This window comes from Boleophthalmus pectinirostris, unplaced genomic scaffold (assembly GCF_026225935.1).
Source record: "Boleophthalmus pectinirostris isolate CB_2022bp ecotype Guang Dong unplaced genomic scaffold, ASM2622593v1 HiC_scaffold_6, whole genome shotgun sequence".
Lineage (NCBI taxonomy): Eukaryota > Metazoa > Chordata > Actinopteri > Gobiiformes > Gobiidae > Boleophthalmus > Boleophthalmus pectinirostris.
In genome coordinates, this window is record NW_026571447.1 from 36,082,133 (window position 1) to 36,101,040 (window position 18,908).

At 43.4% G+C, this 18,908-nt stretch overlaps 1 protein-coding gene across 1 annotated transcript in view; it reads left to right on the plus strand.

Moving 5' to 3' along the window:
• The window catches only part of grik2 (glutamate receptor, ionotropic, kainate 2), a 537,576-nt gene that overhangs the window by 73,185 nt on the left and 445,483 nt on the right, over positions 1-18,908 (plus strand). Inside the window, exon 4 of the mRNA XM_055163917.1 lies at positions 4,884-5,065. Coding sequence (XP_055019892.1) covers positions 4,884-5,065 — 182 coding nt within the window. The remainder of the gene's footprint in view (positions 1-4,883; positions 5,066-18,908) is intronic.

Genomic DNA, 18,908 nt, shown 5'->3' on the forward strand with positions numbered 1-18,908 from the left:
AACACTACGACTACAAGAAAAAGAGTTTGTAGAGTTTGACAGTGGCCTATAATGACTCTTTGAGAAGATTACCGTGCCAAGATTTTGTAGTGGCAGTGAAATGTTTGTAAACTGTGGTGTGAGATTCTGTGCTGTCACGATTAGTTATTGTATTTATTCATTTCTGTGCAGAGCCGAGAATCTGAACAAATCATTCAGACTCCAGTGCGTCCAGTGAGGAGCTGTAAACATTATAACATGCACTGTATAGTTACATTTTAATTCTTGTTTATATAGACTTACTTACTATGAACCAAATATTATGTGTTCTTCATAAAGATTGAATTGAATTGAAATATTTGGGGTTTCGATGCTTCTTGAGGACGCCACATACCAGAATTTCCAGACTATAAACCTCTACTTTTTTCTCACACTTTGAACCCTGCAGTTTATACAACGATGTGGTGAATATATGGACGTATTATTTGTTTATCAACACAGCGGATGTGCGACCGGACGGCACCACTGTCTGTACGACTGAACATGAAGCTGCAGCATTAGCGAGTGCTATTGTCAACACTAAAACAGTTTATCACCATGTGGTAAAATAAGTTATGATGCTAAATGAACATTAGTGAGTGAGGTACGTCTTAATGACTTGTATGTGTTAAATGCAGGTGAGTGTGTCAGTGACGACAAGAAATATCTCAAACCTGATCGATATGTTTTTGATTAGTAACAGCTTGTCAAAGCCTGATCTCGTCAGATCTCAGAGGCTCATCAGGACTGGGCCTGGTTAGTGAGGGAGACACTGGGAAAAATCAGGAGCCACAGGGGGGCGCCAGTGGCAAAAACTGTCACTGTGTCCTTAGGCAAGGCACTTCACCCACTTTGCCTAATATGAAAGTGGTGTGTGTGTGTGTGTGTGTGTGATGGTGGTCGGAGGGGTTGATTGTGCAGATTGGCAGCCTCAACCTTCCGTCATTCTGCCACAGGGCAGCTGTGGCTACAATAACAGTTTGCACCACCAAGTGTGGAGTGAATGAATAATAATCTGTAAAGTGTCTTTGAGACATATGTCTGTGAAAAGCACAATATAAATAAAAACGTACTTATCCATGCGTTTGTCTCCAGTAGGTTAGACACTGTAATGTTCTGCTCACTGGTCTCTCCAAACGAGCTGTGAGATGCTGCAGAACATCCAGAACATCCAGAACATCCAGAACATCCAGAACGCTGCAGCTCGGGTCCTGACTCGAACTAGGAAGTACGAGCACATAAGTCCTGTGCTCAGGTCTCTGCACTGACTCCTGTGGCTCAGAGACTTTAAAGCAGCTCTGTTTGTACAAGTCTCTCCATGGCCGAGCACCAAAGTCCATCTGTGACATGTTAGTGTCGATCGCCAAGGTCGTGTGGGTAGATCGCCTGCGTCTCGTCTCGGACTCAATCGCGTTTGGACTCGGTCTTGTCTCTCACTCGAGGTCTGACACTCAACAAGTGTGATCATATTTCATTACGGCCGCTGCTGTTGGTAATAAACTTGTAGCGGGTGCAGGAGCGTGTGGGGCGTCTCAGTGCAGCCTGTGCGCTCATTTGAAACCCGCGGAGACTCTACGGCGCATCACAAACACACACGCTCCCTATGCACGGCTCGTCTGCGACAGCGTGTGCCCTCGTGTACCAGCGTGCATCACAGGGCAGGTTCAACTTCCTAAACATCCTACCTGTCCATCTGCCTCACGTCAGCACGCCGCCCCTCGCCTTTTCACGCTCTCGCTCCTTCCTGCGTACAGCCAACACAAGCCCCTCCCACAGTGCGGCTGATTAGAAGAGCAAGACCAAACGTGAAGCAAAAACCAGTCTAAATTTGTGTTCCAGTGTTGGCACAAAGCAGGTCTACAGCATAGAGCGGATCTACAGAACAGACCTACTGCCACATTTGGCTGAAGTTTGTCTAACAAAAGTGACAAATGCATCTGTGTTTGTCACGATGTGCGTTTGGTTTGGTAAACGTGCAGAGGCTGGTAAATATCACTGCAAAACCAGAAAAGAATGAAACTCCAGTTTGGAACTTTAAAAAAACAGGTTTAAAAATCTTCCTTCACTTTTTTCACAGTTTTGTGTAAAGTGCCAGAGGAAGTTCTCTTAAAGAAGAGGTTCTCAAACTGTGGGTGAGGGTCCAAAAAAGGGGCACAGAGTGTTTCAGTGCAGTTTGCTTGACTTTGTATTAGGTCGATCATTTTGACTTGGTCATTTTGTAAGTAGCTCGTATGCTGAAAAAGTGTGAACACCTCTGGTTTACGGTTTAACCTTTGTTTTGGGACTTTGCCTTGGAGGAAAACAAGAATAAACACGCAAAATATTCACAGAAAGATCACGTCTGTTTTGGAAACTACCCCAGCTCTTCCCCCGACTGAAAGCTTTTAATATACAGTAATACATCTTTATTCTCTGACAAATCTCAGACAGCCAATCTCCCAGCGCAGTGTTTTTATATTCATTTAAGCGGGCGCACATGTGTCTGTCTCTGGTGACAACAGGCTGGCGCTCCTAAATGAAATCTTCTCTTATTGGATGATATGATTTGTCAGTAATTGAGCTAAAGAGTGCGGCGGCTGCTCCGGTGGTGTGGGCTAATTAGAGGAGAATAGGAACGCGCTGGATTTATCTCTGTTGTCAGTGCGATGTAATGAAAGCCATTCTTCTCCGGCTCCCGGCGCGATCGGCCCCAAACTCTCAGCAGCTGAATCCCGCGAAGGCCGTAATGTGAGCTTTAAAGGAGCGACGTCTCACTCGAATAGTTTGTACGAACGGGACAAGAGTGTATTAAAGTCGCAATGTACTGTTTAACTTTGTGTAACTTTACAGAAACGCTCCTGGAACAAATACTGAGGAACGTATTTACCTGCATTGTGTAGCTTTTCTGTTTTCTGGAGATGTTATTGCTTTGCCTGGAATGTTTCACAGTATGGCTTTAACCCTTTTCAACATCATGAAAACCAAACCAGACCAAGTTACAGGTCAGATCTGCGCAAAGGCAACCTCGCTCACAGTCAGAACGCCTGTTTTTTGAGGTAGTTTGTCCGTGGAGTGTGTGTGTGTGAGTGTTGGCGGTGGTCGGAGGGGCCGATGGCTCAGATTGGCAGCCACACTTCTGCCCGTCTACCCCGGGGCAGCTGTTATTACCACTGGGTACGGAGTGAATGAATAGTGATCTGTAAAGCGTCTGTGATAACTTTAACTAGTATTCTGGGATATGGAATTCCAAACACACGTCTTGTGATGTATCTGGGAAATATATCGGATGTAGTAAGGAAGAACCTCGGAAGTTGTAGACGCGCACCGGCCAATCAGTGAAGAGCCGTGAAGCCATGACGTCAAACTCGAGCGTCTGTCTGGGTCCATTTTGTGGAACAGCACAACAGTAAACAAAGCGTCGAGACGGATGTAGACGAAGGCAGACATTCTGTGTTGGCGACGATTCCCGAGATCGAGGATTTAAAGCCGAATGTTTGGTGAATTTTATCAAGGGAAAAGACGTTATTGTTCTTCTTCCTACAGGATTCGGCGCATTACAAACGTCACGACCAAAGAGCAGCGATTGGTTAAATAAAAAAGCACCTGCCTACTGTTGAGCGAACAAATCCTAATGCTGCGAGGTCAGACGGTTTCCACGAAGTGAAACAGGTTGATGAATCAGGCTAATTCTTCTCCAGCTCCCAGTCTGATTGACCCAAACTCAAGCAGTAATATAAAACTTTACATAATTTTAAGCCAATGATAACTTCTTGGGTTCTTTTTAAAGACAATACATCGTTGACAGTTCTGAAGACGGCTTGCACCTTGCAGCCGAAACATGTCAGCAAGGTAAATACACTTTACTGCATTGTCTTTAAAAAGAACCCAAGAAGTTAAAATGTATATAACTTTGCCAAAGCGCTCAAGGGACAACTCTCCAAATACTGAAGAACAGTGATCGCCCAGCCCCTGCTTCTAGAACTAAATTTGTCATTCATTTTCCCCATAAATTCTCCAAAAAAATGCAACAACCCCAAAAATATTTCAAAGCCTGAAAACTTGCTGGGTAATATTCAGCTCTGTGTTAACTAATGAACACTAGACCTATTACTGTATTTAAAATCTGTTTCTGAAACTTTATAAACCACAAAGTTATGAAAGTATGTCATGGAATCTTGAGTTTTAAGTGTGCTTTTTGGATTTAAAAAACAATATTATGGATTTTATTTAGCTGTTTTGCCTTTGCGATGTTTTTAAACTCTTAATATTAAAATGTTTTGTCGCTGTCTCTGGGAAAAAATGAATGAAAACTGTACTTTTGGAACCAGAGAAGGTGGTCACTGTTGAGTTCCGTTGTGCATGTTCAGAAAACCAAAGTGCTCAGAGAAAAACCACCAAGACACAGTGAGAACATGCAAAACCTACAGAGAAAGGCCTAGGTTTGACTCGGGAATTGAACCTAGAACCTTCTTGGAATGAGATGTGAGAGAGAGAGAGGAAAGAGAGGTACGATGACGTGTGCTTGGGAGAAATTATTCATTTTTCTGAGAAGCTTTAGATCGATTTATTTATGTTTTAACAATAGGATTATGTTCAAAGTTCACGTTTTGAACATAATCCTACTGACAGAAACATTGAAGTGAAGAAGACAGAACATTTTGTGGTTTGCAGGAGGAATATGATACTTTAAAAATTGCAGCTTTTGTGATTTACTAATTTTGCCCATTCAGATTGTGATTTCCTTTCGATTGTGATTAATTTTTCCAGCCCTCATTTTCCTCTTTCGTCCTCGGCTCTTTTCCGATATCTGTCCTCTTGTCCTCAGCTCTGACGCGATATGTTTCTCGTCTCCAGCCCTGATCCGATTTGTCTCTCGTCCTCTCCAGGTCTGATCCGGTTACAGGAGCTCATAAAGGCCCCGTCGAGGTACAACATTCGTCTGAAGATCCGTCAGCTCCCGGCCGACACCAAAGACGCCAAACCTCTGCTGAAGGAGATGAAGCGAGGCAAGGAGTTCCACATCATCTTCGACTGTGGACACGAGATGGCCGCCGGGATCCTCAGACAGGTGTGTGCGAGCGACTTTTTACATTCACACTGAAAGAGAACGATCACGGGCATTTTATCGAGTTTTAGAATAGTTTGCATTAAAGGTTGTATGGAGGATTTTTTTTTTGTTTCAAATTGTCAGTGATAGATTATAGATGCAGTAGCCTTGTAATTATGATGACCCAAAAAAAGAGAATAAAAATTCATCAACTCTGGACGTGGTGGGGCTAAACATTTGCCAATAGATAACGACACTGCCTCGTTATCTGTGAGCTGACAGGCTGTCAATCAAACTCCCTACGTTTCTAGCGTAACTGACTTGCCTGCGCTGCCGGTACGTGGTTTACGTACGACTGTCACGCAGTCCACAGACGCAAGACGCACAGACGCTGTTTACTCCACCAACGCAACAGTTCTTAGCGGCTTTTTTTGACCTATATCTTCCTCGCAGTTTGCACAAAGTTTGTTGCAATGGCGACAAGAATCCAGGAGCAGTTCGCCGCAAAAGAAAGTCCGTTTTTGAGGTCGCTGAAAGAAGAAGACAAGGGGAAAAGCAGCGAAGCCAAACTAAGGTGATTCTTGTAGATTCATTCTTCCAGCGATGGCGCGACTGAAGCAGACGCAGGGTCTAAAGACTGACGCACTGGTCCACAAATTACTCCTGGACAGGAAACTTCTGCTTATTATGAAAACGTACTTTATTTCCAAGAGTTAGACAAACGTTTTTCAGGACACGAAAGCGATATCCTATGTCTGAAAACGTAATTTTCAAGGCAAAGAAAGAGTCCGCTTGCTGCTGCGTGTTGTAGCTAGTTCATTCGCACTGAATCTCCGCGCACCCTTCTCTGCACCCCTTTCCTGCTCCTGTCCCCGGTGCCTGTTCCGCTCTTCCCCAGCTCCTCACTTCTCCGGGCACGGAATCTCCACGCACCCGCTCCCCCGCTCCTCACTTCTCCGTCTTGCCTAACCAACACTGTAGTTAGTTGTTTACAAGTCATGTGCAGCGCACCGGCTGTAAACAAACCTGTTTGTGGCGTAAGGAGGAGGAGGGAGGAGGTGTTTCTACGTAGGAGCTGTAGGGGAGGGGAGGTGGTTTCACGCATGCGCAACATTTGAAAAAGGACAAACAGTCGCTGGATTTCTCGTTCCTTGGAAAATCCTCTATACAACCTTTAAGATGTGAAACTGGGAGACACGACATAAATATTGTTTTAAATCTGGTTTTGATCTCTACTACTACGATTATTAGGGATAACTTTCATTTCACTGCAGAGAATGATTCTAAAAGTCCTTCTTGACACATAAACACTGGTATTTCGTGTTTTAAATTGTCACATATTGTACAAGAGAAAAATGTTGCTTTTATTCACATGAATGCACTGTTGGAAAAGAAGATTTTTATCTTCTTTTCCAACAGTGGAAAAGAAGCTTAACTTCACGGTGTCATAGGAGAAGTCCACAACAGGTGCTCCTCAAGGACAAGGCTACAACACATAGTGAAGATGACCAGGCTTGTAATGTAAAAACTTACTGTGATAAAAGTAAAAAATGGTCAAAAAGTCTGATGCGAACCCTGTTGGAATTAGAGTAAAAGTTCTGTAATGGTCACATGGGATAAGCCAATGTGTTTCGAGACACATGGCGTCTTTGTCAGGGCAAATCACATCAGACTTTTATCTTTTGATTCTATATTTATTAGTGTTGTTGTACTTGAGACTGGCCTCGTGTGAATGTTTTTACGGTATTGGTCTCGTCTAGGACCCTAGCGCATTTGGACTCAGTCTTGTCTCGGTCTTGAAGACACTTGGACTCGGTCTTGTCTCGGTCTTGAAGACGCTTGGACTCGGTCTTGTCTTGGTCTTGAAGACGCTTGGACTCGGTCTTGTCTCGGTCTTGAAGGAGCTTGGACTCGGTCTTGTCTCGGTCTTGAAGACGCTTGGACTCGGTCTTGTCTCGGTCTTGAAGGAGCTTGGACTCGGTCTTGTCTCGGTCTTGAAGACGCTTGGACTCGGTCTTGTCTCGGTCTTGAAGGAGCTTGGACTCGGTCTTGTCTCGGTCTTGAAGACGCTTGGACTCGGTCTTGTCTCGGTCTTGAATGCATTTGGACTCGGTCGGGCTCGAGGTCTGCCACTTGACGAGTGCGAGTGCATATTTCATTACAGTCACTGCTTTTGGCAATAAACTTACAGCAGTGTGCGGGAGCGTGGGGCGTCTCTCTGCAGCCTGAGCGCTCGTCTGGAGCCCGTGGACACTGTGCAGCACGTCACAAACACACAGTGCGCGGCTTGTTTGGTACAGCGTGTATCACAGGGCAGGTTAAACTTCTTAAAACATCCTACCTGTCCATCCGCCTCACATCCGCACGCTGCTCCTCGCCTTTTCACGCTCTCGTTCCTCCAAGCCTGTAGTGCACAGAGGCTCTACAGTGTCCACACAGAGCAGGTCTACAGCACAGAGCAGATCTACGGTCACATGTGGCTGAAGTTTGCCTCGTAAAAGTGCACATCTAAACCATTTGTATTTGTCACGACATGCGTTTGGTAAATGTACAGAGACTGATCAACATCACCACAACACCAACCAAGAGAATGTAACTCCAGTTAGGAAAACAGGTTAAAAAATCTGACACATTTTCACTTTGAAACAGTTTTCTGTAAAGGCCAGTGGAAGTTCTCTTAAAGAAAGGGGTTAGGGTCCAAAGAGGGGCACAGGGTGTTTTAGAACAGTGCAGTTTGCTTGGTTTATTTTAATCTTAAATTAACATTTATCAGTTAAAATGGAGATAGATTTATTAAAAACAAAACAAACAAAAAACACTGATATAAATGTGCCAAAATAACTGTAAAATACAAATAAATGTTGAAAATGACAAAGATGGTCTCGATTTGGTCTTGATGGGTCGTGGTCTTGGTCTTGTCTCGGTCTTGGGTCCCTGTGGTCTTGGACTGGTCTTGGTCTCGATGAGTGCGGTCTTGACTACAACACTAAAATTTGGAGTAATAATTTGTAGAAAAGGACTTTAGTTTATTTTGCTGAATTCTCAAGCAACAAATATTTTGAATTTACCTGCGACATGATACTATTTTCCCTCAAGGTGCACAAAATAACTTTTTGTCACGTAGTCGTCTCAAAGTTTGCAGAGTGTAGCATTAAAATCATCTCCATGGAAACAGCCGGGGCAAATAACAAGGCAAATCTGTGGAGAGGCATGCCAGCTCACAGTAAGAATGCATGTGTGTTAAAGTATTTTTAGCAATAAAACACCTCAAACTGCAAAGACACACATTTAATCCAGATCTCCATGGCGACAAGCACACAGCGTTTTTACTGTAACTAGACTTGACTTATTTGGCCGAGTCTGAGTGTTCACACAAGTTCATACTTAGGGCACAACTTAGGGGTCACGACATTTTCAGGGGAGTCCAAATGTCCAGTCGGTGAAAAAGTAGTGCGCTGAAAATTTCACACAATGCACCTTGAAATGCTGGACAGGTCGATATTGAGCAGGGGAGGGCAATTATTTTTTTCCAGGGGCCACATGAAACGGAAAATATTCGTGGACGACCAAATTCTTTAACTTAATTCTGCGTAATATTAATTGTATTTATTTGTGAGCTGCTCAGACTGGGTCAAGTAAGTCTCAAGTCTCTGACCTCAAGTCCGAGTCAAGTCCCAGGTCAAATACAGACGAGTCCAAGTCGAGTCTCGAGTCACTGGCTCGTAAGTCCAAGTCAAGTTCAAGTCATTTCAAGTCTTTAAAACAACGTACCAAATATAGCAATTTATACGACTTTTAAACCAAATTGTACTTAAAAATCATGGTATGTTTATATATGAGTATTTATAGAGTATTTAAGAGTTGTAGAAGTGTTAATTTTTCATTTTTAAACGTCTTAACAAGATCTTAGTGTGAATCATTCAGTTAGAATAGAAAGAGTCGGTGGGTTTCACGTGACGTCACAGGGCTACGTTTGTCAGGACGCAAAATCAGACGGAGGGCAGGAAGTGAACGGACTGGAGGAAAATGCCGATGTGTTGTGTAGTTTACGGACTGCGCCAATCGTTCTAACCGAGAGAAGGAAAAGCGTTTTTTTTTAGAGTACCGAAGATAGTCGTCCACAAAGGTCAGAAATGGGAAAAGCCGACAGAACAACGCCGTAAAAAGTGGATTACAAACCTGTTTGCGGTCGGGAGGAGCAGAATTCGCTAATGCTCGTGTCTGCAGCGACCACTTCGTCAAAGGTTTGTTACAAAGATAAACTGTTTTTTGTGGTTTACCTAAACATAAACGAATCATTAACGACTAACGGCGAACGACGTTTGTTGACATTAAATAGTTCAGATCAGGTCACTGCCGATACACTGCAGTTTTTCCCATAACGTCTATACACATAAAATAAGAGAAACACTCACCCCGGCGAAGACCAAACCATAATCATCATTTAGGCGTTTTGCACCAACGTTGAGGATCCATCCACTGACAAAAAAAGTTCTGTGCCTCCAAACTTTTGTACTTTGCCTTCATCTGTTGTCTGGTGTAGAACGATGTCTGAAGAGCTAAATAGTTCGTGATCTCCTCTGCCTCGATTATCGGCAAATCTTTTACTTCGGTTGAAAATTCTCTCATTTTCAATAAGATCGGGGTCACGCTCAATATATTTGTCGACTAACTGCTCGTACTTTTGCCTCGCTCCTGGCTCTAAATCCTGACAATAAGAACTCTTCTCCATATCTGTGTCGTCCAGAGTCGTGTTTGTCGTGTTTGTCTTCACTTCCTGCCCTCCACCTGAAATTCGCGCCTCATCGTGATCACGTGACTGAAACCCTCCTATTCAGATTTAAAAATGCTTCTCATGTCTTAAGTCACTGGCCTCAAGTCCGAGTCAAGTCCCAAGTCTTAGTCCATTTTAAATCAAGTCTCAAGACTGACTTAAGTCCAAGTCCCCACCTCTGTGACTAAGCAATGAAAAAGTACGACGGAGTATAAGGGTCAGATAAAAAATAAATAAATAAAAAAAATGCTGGCGCTACGAGAATAAAGTCATAACATTTCAACATTAAAGTCGTAATATTATGAGAATAAAGTCGAAGCCAGAAAAAGTCGTAATTTTACGCGAATAAAGTCATAAACTTACGAGAATAAAGTAGTAATTTTATGAGAATAAAGTCGTAGTCAAAATAAAGTCATAATATTAAGAGAATCTCGGCTGCTCGGAAAGTCTGAACGAGTGGAGATGGAGAATTTGGAGCATTTTGTAAAGGAGAAGAATCCATGTGTCATTCGTTCATTCAACTGAACAAGGACTGAATCAGGACTAAATCAGGTCCTGAACTAAACCAGAAAGACCAGGATTGAGACCAGGACCAGACCAGGACTGAAAATGGTTTAGTCCTAGTTTAGTCCTGGTTTAAGTCACGGAAATGGGAAACGGTGTTTCTGTGACTTTAAAATGCGATGCGGGACTATTGCGCCGCATACAGACTGAACCAGGACTGAACCAGTACTGAACCAGTACTGAATCGGGACTAAACCAGGACTGAACCGTTTTCAGTCCTAGTCTGGTCCCGGTCTCAGTCCCAGTCTCAGTCCTGGTCCTGTTCCCGGTTCCAGTCCTGGTCTCAGTTCTTGTCTGATCCCGGTCTCAATCTTGGTCCCTGACTCAGTCCTTGTCTAAGTCCTGGTCTCAGTGCCGGTCTGGTCTCGGATCTCGTTTAGTCCTGGTTTAGTCCTGGTTCAGTCTGGAGGCGCAAATAATGAAGAAAATTGTTGTTCGTTTTCTTATTTTTTGGTTTTGTATTGAAAAAAGACCGCATTTTTCACTTTGACTTTGATTTTATTACGACTTCATTCTCGTTAGACTTGAAATGTCCGCCAGCAAGTTTTTTTTTTTATCTGACCCTTATACTCCGTCGTAAAAAAGTGTGGCTGTCTTACAAAAAACTTCATAAAAAAACACTTCTAAAATAAACGGAAAGCTTTAGTCCATGGACGAGGTAAAAATATAAAACAAAAGACAAAAATAATGAAATGTAACTTGACCCTCGTTGACCGTCTTGAGTTGAGTGTTGAGTCACCACAGAGGAGGTCCGTTTGGCCTCATTAAAGGTTGTATAGAGGATTTTTTTAAGGGAAGAGAAATACAGCGACAGTCCTCGTGCGCGTTCAGAATCACTGTTGAAGTTTCCTGTCTAGAAGTAATTCAGCGACCGACGCGTCAGTTTTAGACCCTTCGTCTGCTTCGGTCGCGCCATCGCTGGACGAGATCTCCAAGAATCACCTCAGTTTGTCTTCGCTCTTTTTCTCCTTCTTCTCTTCTTCTTTCAGCGACCTCAAAAACGGACTTTCTTTTGCGGCGAACCGGTCGTGGATTCTCGTCCGCCGTCGCGACAAACTTTGTGCGAAATGCGAGGAAGCGACGTAACCACGTAATCCCCGCGCTCCGACAAGTCAGTTATACTAGGGAGTTTGATTGACAACCTAACAGCCAATAGAAAATGAGGGAGCCTCGTTTTCTATTGGCTGATGTTTATCTGGCCTCAACACGTCCACAGTTGATAGATTTTCATTCTTTTTTTTTTTTTTTTTTTTGGTCATCATAATTACAAAGCTGCTGCGTCTCTGTAATGATATTTTAATCTTTCACTGACAGTTTGAAACTAAAAAAAATCTTCCATACAACCTTTAATCCTCAGTGTGTGAAGAGACCAGCGCGTTCGTTCGTTAGATTAGAGTCACATTTACGACGTGATCACCCGCCCGCCTCCCGCCCGTTCGCCGCCCGCCGCCCGCTCGTTTAATCCCAGAGGACTTCATTTAGCGTCATGTGGTCACGCTTTATTTAGAGAAAAGACTCGGAGGATGAGCCGCTCCGCAACCTGCTTTCCATCGCCCCGAGGAACTGTCAACACAATCTATCCCATTAGCCCTCCGCTCGCTCGCCCCCCTCGCCCTCCTCCTCGCCGCCGCCGCCGCCGCCGCTGCCTCGCCACCGCCGCCGCCGCCGCCACGTACAAACACGCTCCATATCGTTAACGCGCGGCCGTATTAACGCATTAGCAGTGATTTATGAACGTGTGAGGTCAGAGGAGAGACGGACAGAACCCCGAGGAGACGACGGGCTGAGAGAGAGAGAGAGAGAGAGAGAGAGACGCCTGTGGCTCTGAGAGAAGGAGGGATGGAGGGAGATATAGAGAGAGAGAAAGAGTGTGTGTGATGGAGAGAGAGAGTAAGAGAGAGAAAGAGGGAGGGAGGAAGGGAGAGAAAGAGAGATGGAGGTAAAAAGAGTAAGGACAGCGAGGGAGGGAGAGAGAGAGAGAGAGAAAGGGAGGACAGATAATGAGAGACAGAAGGAGAGACGGAGGTAGAGAGAGAGGGAGGCAGCGAGGAGAGAGAGAGAGAGTGAGAAGAGAGAGACGGAGGTAAAGAGAGAGACAGGTTAGCAGCGGCATATACAGGATAGAGAGAAAGAGAAGCATTGAGAGAGAGAGAGAGAGAGAGAGAGAGAGAAAGCATTGAGAGAGAGAGAGAGAGAGAGAGAAGAAAGCATTGAGAGAGAGAGAGAAGAAAGAATTGAGAAAGAGATAGAGAAAGAGAAGAAAGCATTAAGAGAGAGAGAAAGAAAGAGAGAGAGAGAAAGAGAAGGAAGCATTGAAAGAGAGAAGGAAAAAAAGAGAAGAAAGCATTGAGAGAGAGAGAGAGAGAGAGAGAGAAGGAGGAGGAGATATAGAGAGAGAAAGAGGTGAGTGATGGAGAGAGGGAGAGAGAGAGAGAAAGAGGAGGGAGGAAGGGAGAGAGAGGAGACACTAAGAGATGTAGGGAGAGAAAGAGTGTGTGTGTCTGTGTGTGTGATGGAGAGAGAGAGAGAGAGAGAGAGAGAGAGAGGTAGGTAGGGAGAGAAAGAGAGATGGAGGTAAAAAGAGTAAGGACAGCGAGGGAGAGAGAGAGAGAAAGGGAGGACAGATAATGAGAGAAAGAAGGAGAGACGGAGGTAGAGAGAGAGGGAGGCAGCGAGGGAGAGAGAGAGAGTGAGAAAGAGAGACGGAGGTAAAGAGAGAGACAGGTTAGCAGCGGCATATACAGGATAGAGAGAAAGAGAAGCATTGAGAGAGAGAAAGAGAGAGAGAGAGAAGAAAGCATTGAGAGAGAGAGAGAGAGAGAGAAAGCATTGAGAGAGAGAGAGAAGAAAGCATTGAGAGAGAGAGAGAGAAAGAAAGAGAGAGAGAGAGAGAGAGAAGAAAGCATTGAGAGAGAGAGAGAAAGAAAAAAGAGAAGAAAGCATTGAGAGAGAGAAGAGAGAGAAGAGAGAGACGCCTGTGGCTCTGAGAGAAGGAGGGATGGAGGGAGATAGAGAGAGAGAAAGAGTGTGTGTGATGGAGAGAGGGAGTAAGAGAGAGAAAGAGGGAGGGAGGAAGGGGGAGAGAGAGGAGACACTAAGAGATGTAAGGGAGAGAAAGAGTGTGTTGATGGAGAGAGAGAGAGAGAGAGAGAGAGAGAGAGAGAGAGAGAGAGAGAGGGTAGGTAGGGAGAGAAAGAGAGATGGAGGTAAAAAGAGTAAGGACAGCGAGGAAGGGAGAGAGAGAGAAAGGGAGGACAGATAATGAGAGAAAGAAGGAGATGGAGGTAGAGAGAGAGGGAGGCAGCGAGGGAAGAGAGAGAGAGAGAGGGAGAAAGAGGACGAGGAAGAGAGAGACAGTTAGCAGCGGCATATACAGAAAGCATAGAGAGAAAGAGAAAGCATTGAGAGAGAGAAAGAGAGAAGAGAGAGAGAGAAGAGAGAGAGAGAGAGAAGAGAGAGAAGAAGGAGCATTGAGAGAAGAAAAAGAAAAGGAAGCATTGAGAGAGAGAAAGAGAGACAGGGGAAAGAGATGAAAACATTGAGAGACAGAGAGAGAGAGGAAGGAAGGAAGGAAGGAAGGGATGAAGGAAGGAGAGAAAGGTAAGGAGATAGAGAGGGAAACATTTACAGAGAGAGAAAGAGAAGAAAACATTGAGAGATAGAGGAAGAGAGAGAGAGACTCATACTATAAAGAGCCAGAAAAAGAAAGAAAGAAAGAGAAAGAGAAAGAGAAGGAGAAGGAGAAGGCTGCACTTAGAGAAAGAGGGAGAGAGATGGAAGAAAAGAGAAAAGAGAAAGACTCTTGTTTCAGAAGTGTTTAATTCATTCGCTGTAATCAGTGTTGGGAAGTTTACTTTTAAAATGTAATCCCCTACAGATTACAGATTACAGATTACATACTCCAGAATGTAGTTTGTAACGTAATCCAGTAAAGTACTTAAAGTGAGTAATGTAATCTGATTACTTTGGATTACTTGATTTGCTGTAGAGAAGCAAAGACGAGGAAATCTTCACATAAGAAGTTTTGTCCTGATAAAAGAAAATAAAAAGTCCCCAGATTTTACTGAACCAAAATTAAAAATATTAAATTGATAAAAGTCCTGTTAAATCCTGGAGGTTAAAGTTTATCCTGTTAAATTGGTCTGCACGGCCTGGTTTACTCCTGTTTAAATCCTGGTTTAAATCCTGGTTTCCTGGTTTAGATCTGGTTTAGACCTGGTTTAGATCTAGTTTAGACCTGGTTTTAGTCCTGGTTTAGATCTAGTTTAGACCTGGTTTAGTTTATCCTGGTTTAGACCCTTTTAGACCTGGTTTAGATCTAGTTTAGACCTGGTTTTAGCCTGGTTTAGCCCTTTGGTTTAGATCTAGTTTAGACCTGGTTTAGATCTGGTTTAGCCCTTTTAGATCCCTGGTTTAGATCTAGTTTAGACCTGGTTTTAGTCCTGGTTTAGATCTAGTTTAGACCTGGTTTTAGTCCTGGTTTAGATCGGTTTAGTTTTAACCTGGTTTAGATCTAGTTTAGACCTGGTTTAGATCTAGTTCTAGAAACCTGGTTTAGATCTAGTTTAGACCTGGTTTAGATCTAGTTTAGACCTGGTTTTAGTTTATCTAGTTTACCTGGTTTTAGTTTAGACCTGGTTTAGATCTAGTTTAAACCTGGTTTAGATCTAGTTTAGACCTGGTTTAGATCTAGTTTCCTGGTTTAGATCTAGTTTAAACCTGGTTTAGATCTAGTTTAGACCTGGTTTAGATCTAGTTTAGACCTGGTTTTAGTCCTGGTTTAGATCTAGTTTAGACCTGGTTTAGATCTAGTTTAGACCTGGTTTTTAGTTTCTGGTTTAGACCTGGTTTTAGTCCTGGTTTAGATCTGGTTTAGATCTAGTTTAAACCTGGTTTAGATCTAGTTTAGACCTGGTTTTATTCCTGGGTTCAGTCCTGGTTTAGTCCTGAATTAGTTCTGGTTTAGACTTGGTTAAAAAAAAGAAAAATAAAGGGATTCAGCCCAAAATGAAAAGAGAAAGACTCTTCAAACCTCGACTCTTGTTTCAGAAGTGTTTAATTCATTGTACAAAACCCGAGCGACAAACACACGCTGTGGTTGTTCCACACCGTCGCTCCATAACACCACGTTTTCACTCTTTGTCCGGTTGCCAAAATTTCGATTTCCTTTTCACGAGAGAACGGACACGGTGTAAGATGTCAGCAACAACAACATAAAACAGTATTTCCCGGCGTTTTCCCGACTCCTGCCCCTTTCGTTTTAACCTCCCGTGGCCCCGGCGAACCCCGCTCGGTCGTTTCCGGCGCCGGCGAAGTCGTGTGTTATTAAAACGAGCGCGTAATAAGAAAGTCTATTAACCCATCTGCATCTGGGGCCCGCGAAAGCCTCATCAAATATTTAAGAGCAGGTGAATGATTAGACCAGGACCAGAACTAGACCAGGGCAGGTTTAATCATGTCAGGACGGCACAGATTACACAGCCGAGGAACAGAGACTTTATAATGACCGAGAGACGACTCCACGTGGACCAATCGCAGCGGTTCGGGGGCGGGGCCTGTGGGTTTGTTCGTACGCACGCCGAAATCTGATTATAATCTGATTTCTGGACTTCTAACCACTGTCGGGCAAGTTACTTTAAAACTGTAATGTGTTATTTATTTATGACGTGTTTCTGTCATGTCAAAGTGATTCATTACAATATTACTGTGTTTAAAATATAAAATATTACACGAGTATTACAGAACTTTAAGATACACTCAACAAAATACTAAACCAGGACTAAACCAGGACTAAACCAGGACTAAACCAGGTCTAAACAAGGACTAAACCAGGTCTAAACAAGAACTAAACCAGGACTAAACCAGGACTAAACAAGGACTAAACCAGGACTAAACCAGGACTAATCCAGGTCTAAACAAGGACAAAACCAGGACTTAACCAGGACTTAACCAGGACTTAACCAGGTCTAAACCAGGTCTAAACCAGGACTAAACCAGGTCTAAACAAGGACTAATCCAGGTCTAAACAAGGACAAAACCAGGACTTAACCAGGACTTAACCAGGACTAATCCAGGTCTAAACCAGGACTAAACCAGGTCTAAACAAGGACTAATCCAGGTCTAAACAAGGACAAAACCAGGACTTAACCAGGTCTAAACCAGGACTTAACCAGGTCTAAACCAGGTCTAAAACCAGGACTAATCCAGGTCTAAACAAGGACAAAACCAGGACTTAACCAGGACTAAACCAGGTCTAAACCAGGTCTAAACCAGGACTAAACCAGGTCTAAACAAGGACTAATCCAGGACTAAATCAGGTCTAAACCAGGACTAAACCAGGACTAATCCAGGTCTAAACCAGGACTGAACCAGGACTTAACCAGGACTAAACAAGGACTAAACCAGGTCTAAACCAGGTCTAAACAAGTACTAAACCAGTTCTAAACAAGGACTAAATCAGGTCTAAACCAGGACTAAAGCAGGACTAAACCAGGTCTAAACAAGGACTTAACCAGGACTAAAGCAGGACTAAACCAGGACTAAACAAGGACTAAACCAGGACTGAACCAGGTCTAAACAAGGACTAAACCAGGACTAAAGCAGGACTAAACCAGGACTAAACAAGGACTAAACCAGGACTAAACCAGGACTAAACAAGGACTAAACCAGGACTGAACCAGGACTAAACAAGGACTAAACCAGGACTAAAGCAGGACTAAACCAGGACTAAACAAGGACTAAACCAGGACTGAACCAGGTCTAAACAAGGACTAAACCAGGACTAAAGCAGGACTAAACCAGGACTAAACAAGGACTAAACCAGGACTAAACCAGGACTAAACCAGGACTAAACCAGGACTTAACCAGGTCTAAACCAGGACCGAACTAGGACTAAACCAGGACTAATCTTGGACTAGAATCTCCCCCCTGATCCCGCGGAACAGGTCTGGAAGGCAGATAGAAACAGACACAGGGATTGCTCCATTGTGTTTTTAAACTCCATCCACGTTCCTTAGAATCATTTGGATTGGTTTGACAGTTCGGTAATAAGTTTTACTCAAAAATGAAATGAACGAAACAAAACACAACTCCAGGTCTGTTTTTGAGGAGGAAACAACATTCTGACACGACTTAACGCTCACAAGAGTCAATTTTGAGTCATAGAAAACTTTTAAAAGCCACATTTGGTCTGTGAAATCCGAGTAAAAAGCGTCTATTTAACACCAGAGAAAAGTGACACAGTGCAGCTTTACAGTGATTGTGTTGATGTTTCTGTGGCTCTGTGTGAGTTTTTGTGAGTTGGAATAAATTCACAAAACCTGGTCAGAGGAGCGAGAAGAACCTGAGACGATATATCCACTGAATATATGTTCTATAAACTAGGGACGGGCATTCGATGAAATTTTCTTAATCGATCGTCGGAAGAATTAACGATCGATTATCGATGAATCATTAACGTTTTTATATTAAAATGATCATCATTATTATTACTATCTGCACGACTAATCTGCATAAATAAATTCAACTTTACGACATATAAACCGTAACGACTCTAGAGCCACATCAGCCCGTTTGACATTATAATGTGTTTAATTCAGTTTTGTTCAACTCTCACAGAAACAAAACTTAAAACCGCATCACTAATTTACATAAACTAAGTGAAGATAAAACTACAGCTCTTGTGTCGCTGATGCGGTTCAATTTCTGTCGGATTAAAAAGACATGACTCAGGTTTGAATACAGGTTAGTGTGACCAGATTTGCGTTTGTCAAAACCAGGACACCGTACGGGGGGAGGGAGGTGGGGCCTCGTCATCCACATTGAGCGACTCTCACCTGGAAAAACTTTTTCCCACTGGACACAGAAACATATGTGCTGCTTTATACACTGTGCACATGGACTCACACTTGTCTCGAACGCAACGGAAAGTGTGGAATTTCTTGTACAAATCATCGTTAAATCCACATTTGTGCTTCGGTTCGTTACAGACTGACCCACTGTTTGTGTCTCGCTCCTTCTGATGCAGAGACACATGTACACACCTGTTTGGTCACGATACACACAGCAACCTACATTCGGTTTGTCGATTAAAATTAACGTAATCGATGAAATTCTTAATGATCAATTATCGATTAATCATGCCCATCCCTCCTATAAATATACAGTGTGTCAATAATTACAGGCTGAAAAACACACACACACCTTTTCTACATCTCTCTCTCTCTCTCTTTGTCTTCTGCCACTTCCCCCTTTCTTCCCTCCTCTGTATCCTTCTCCTCTTTCCTCTCTCTCTCTCTCTGTTTCTTCTCGTCTTTTTCCTCTGCTCCTCCTCGCCTCCTTTCTCTCTCCGCCCTCTCTTTTCTCTTCTCGTCTCTCTCCGTCTCCATCTGTCTCGTCTCTCCTTTTTATCCATTCCCTCTCCCTCCCTCTCTCCGTTGTTCCTTCTCTCTTTTTCTTCTCTCCTCTTTCTTTTCTCCCCCTCTTCCTTTCTCTCTTCTGCGCCCCTCTCCCTTCTCTTTCTTCTAC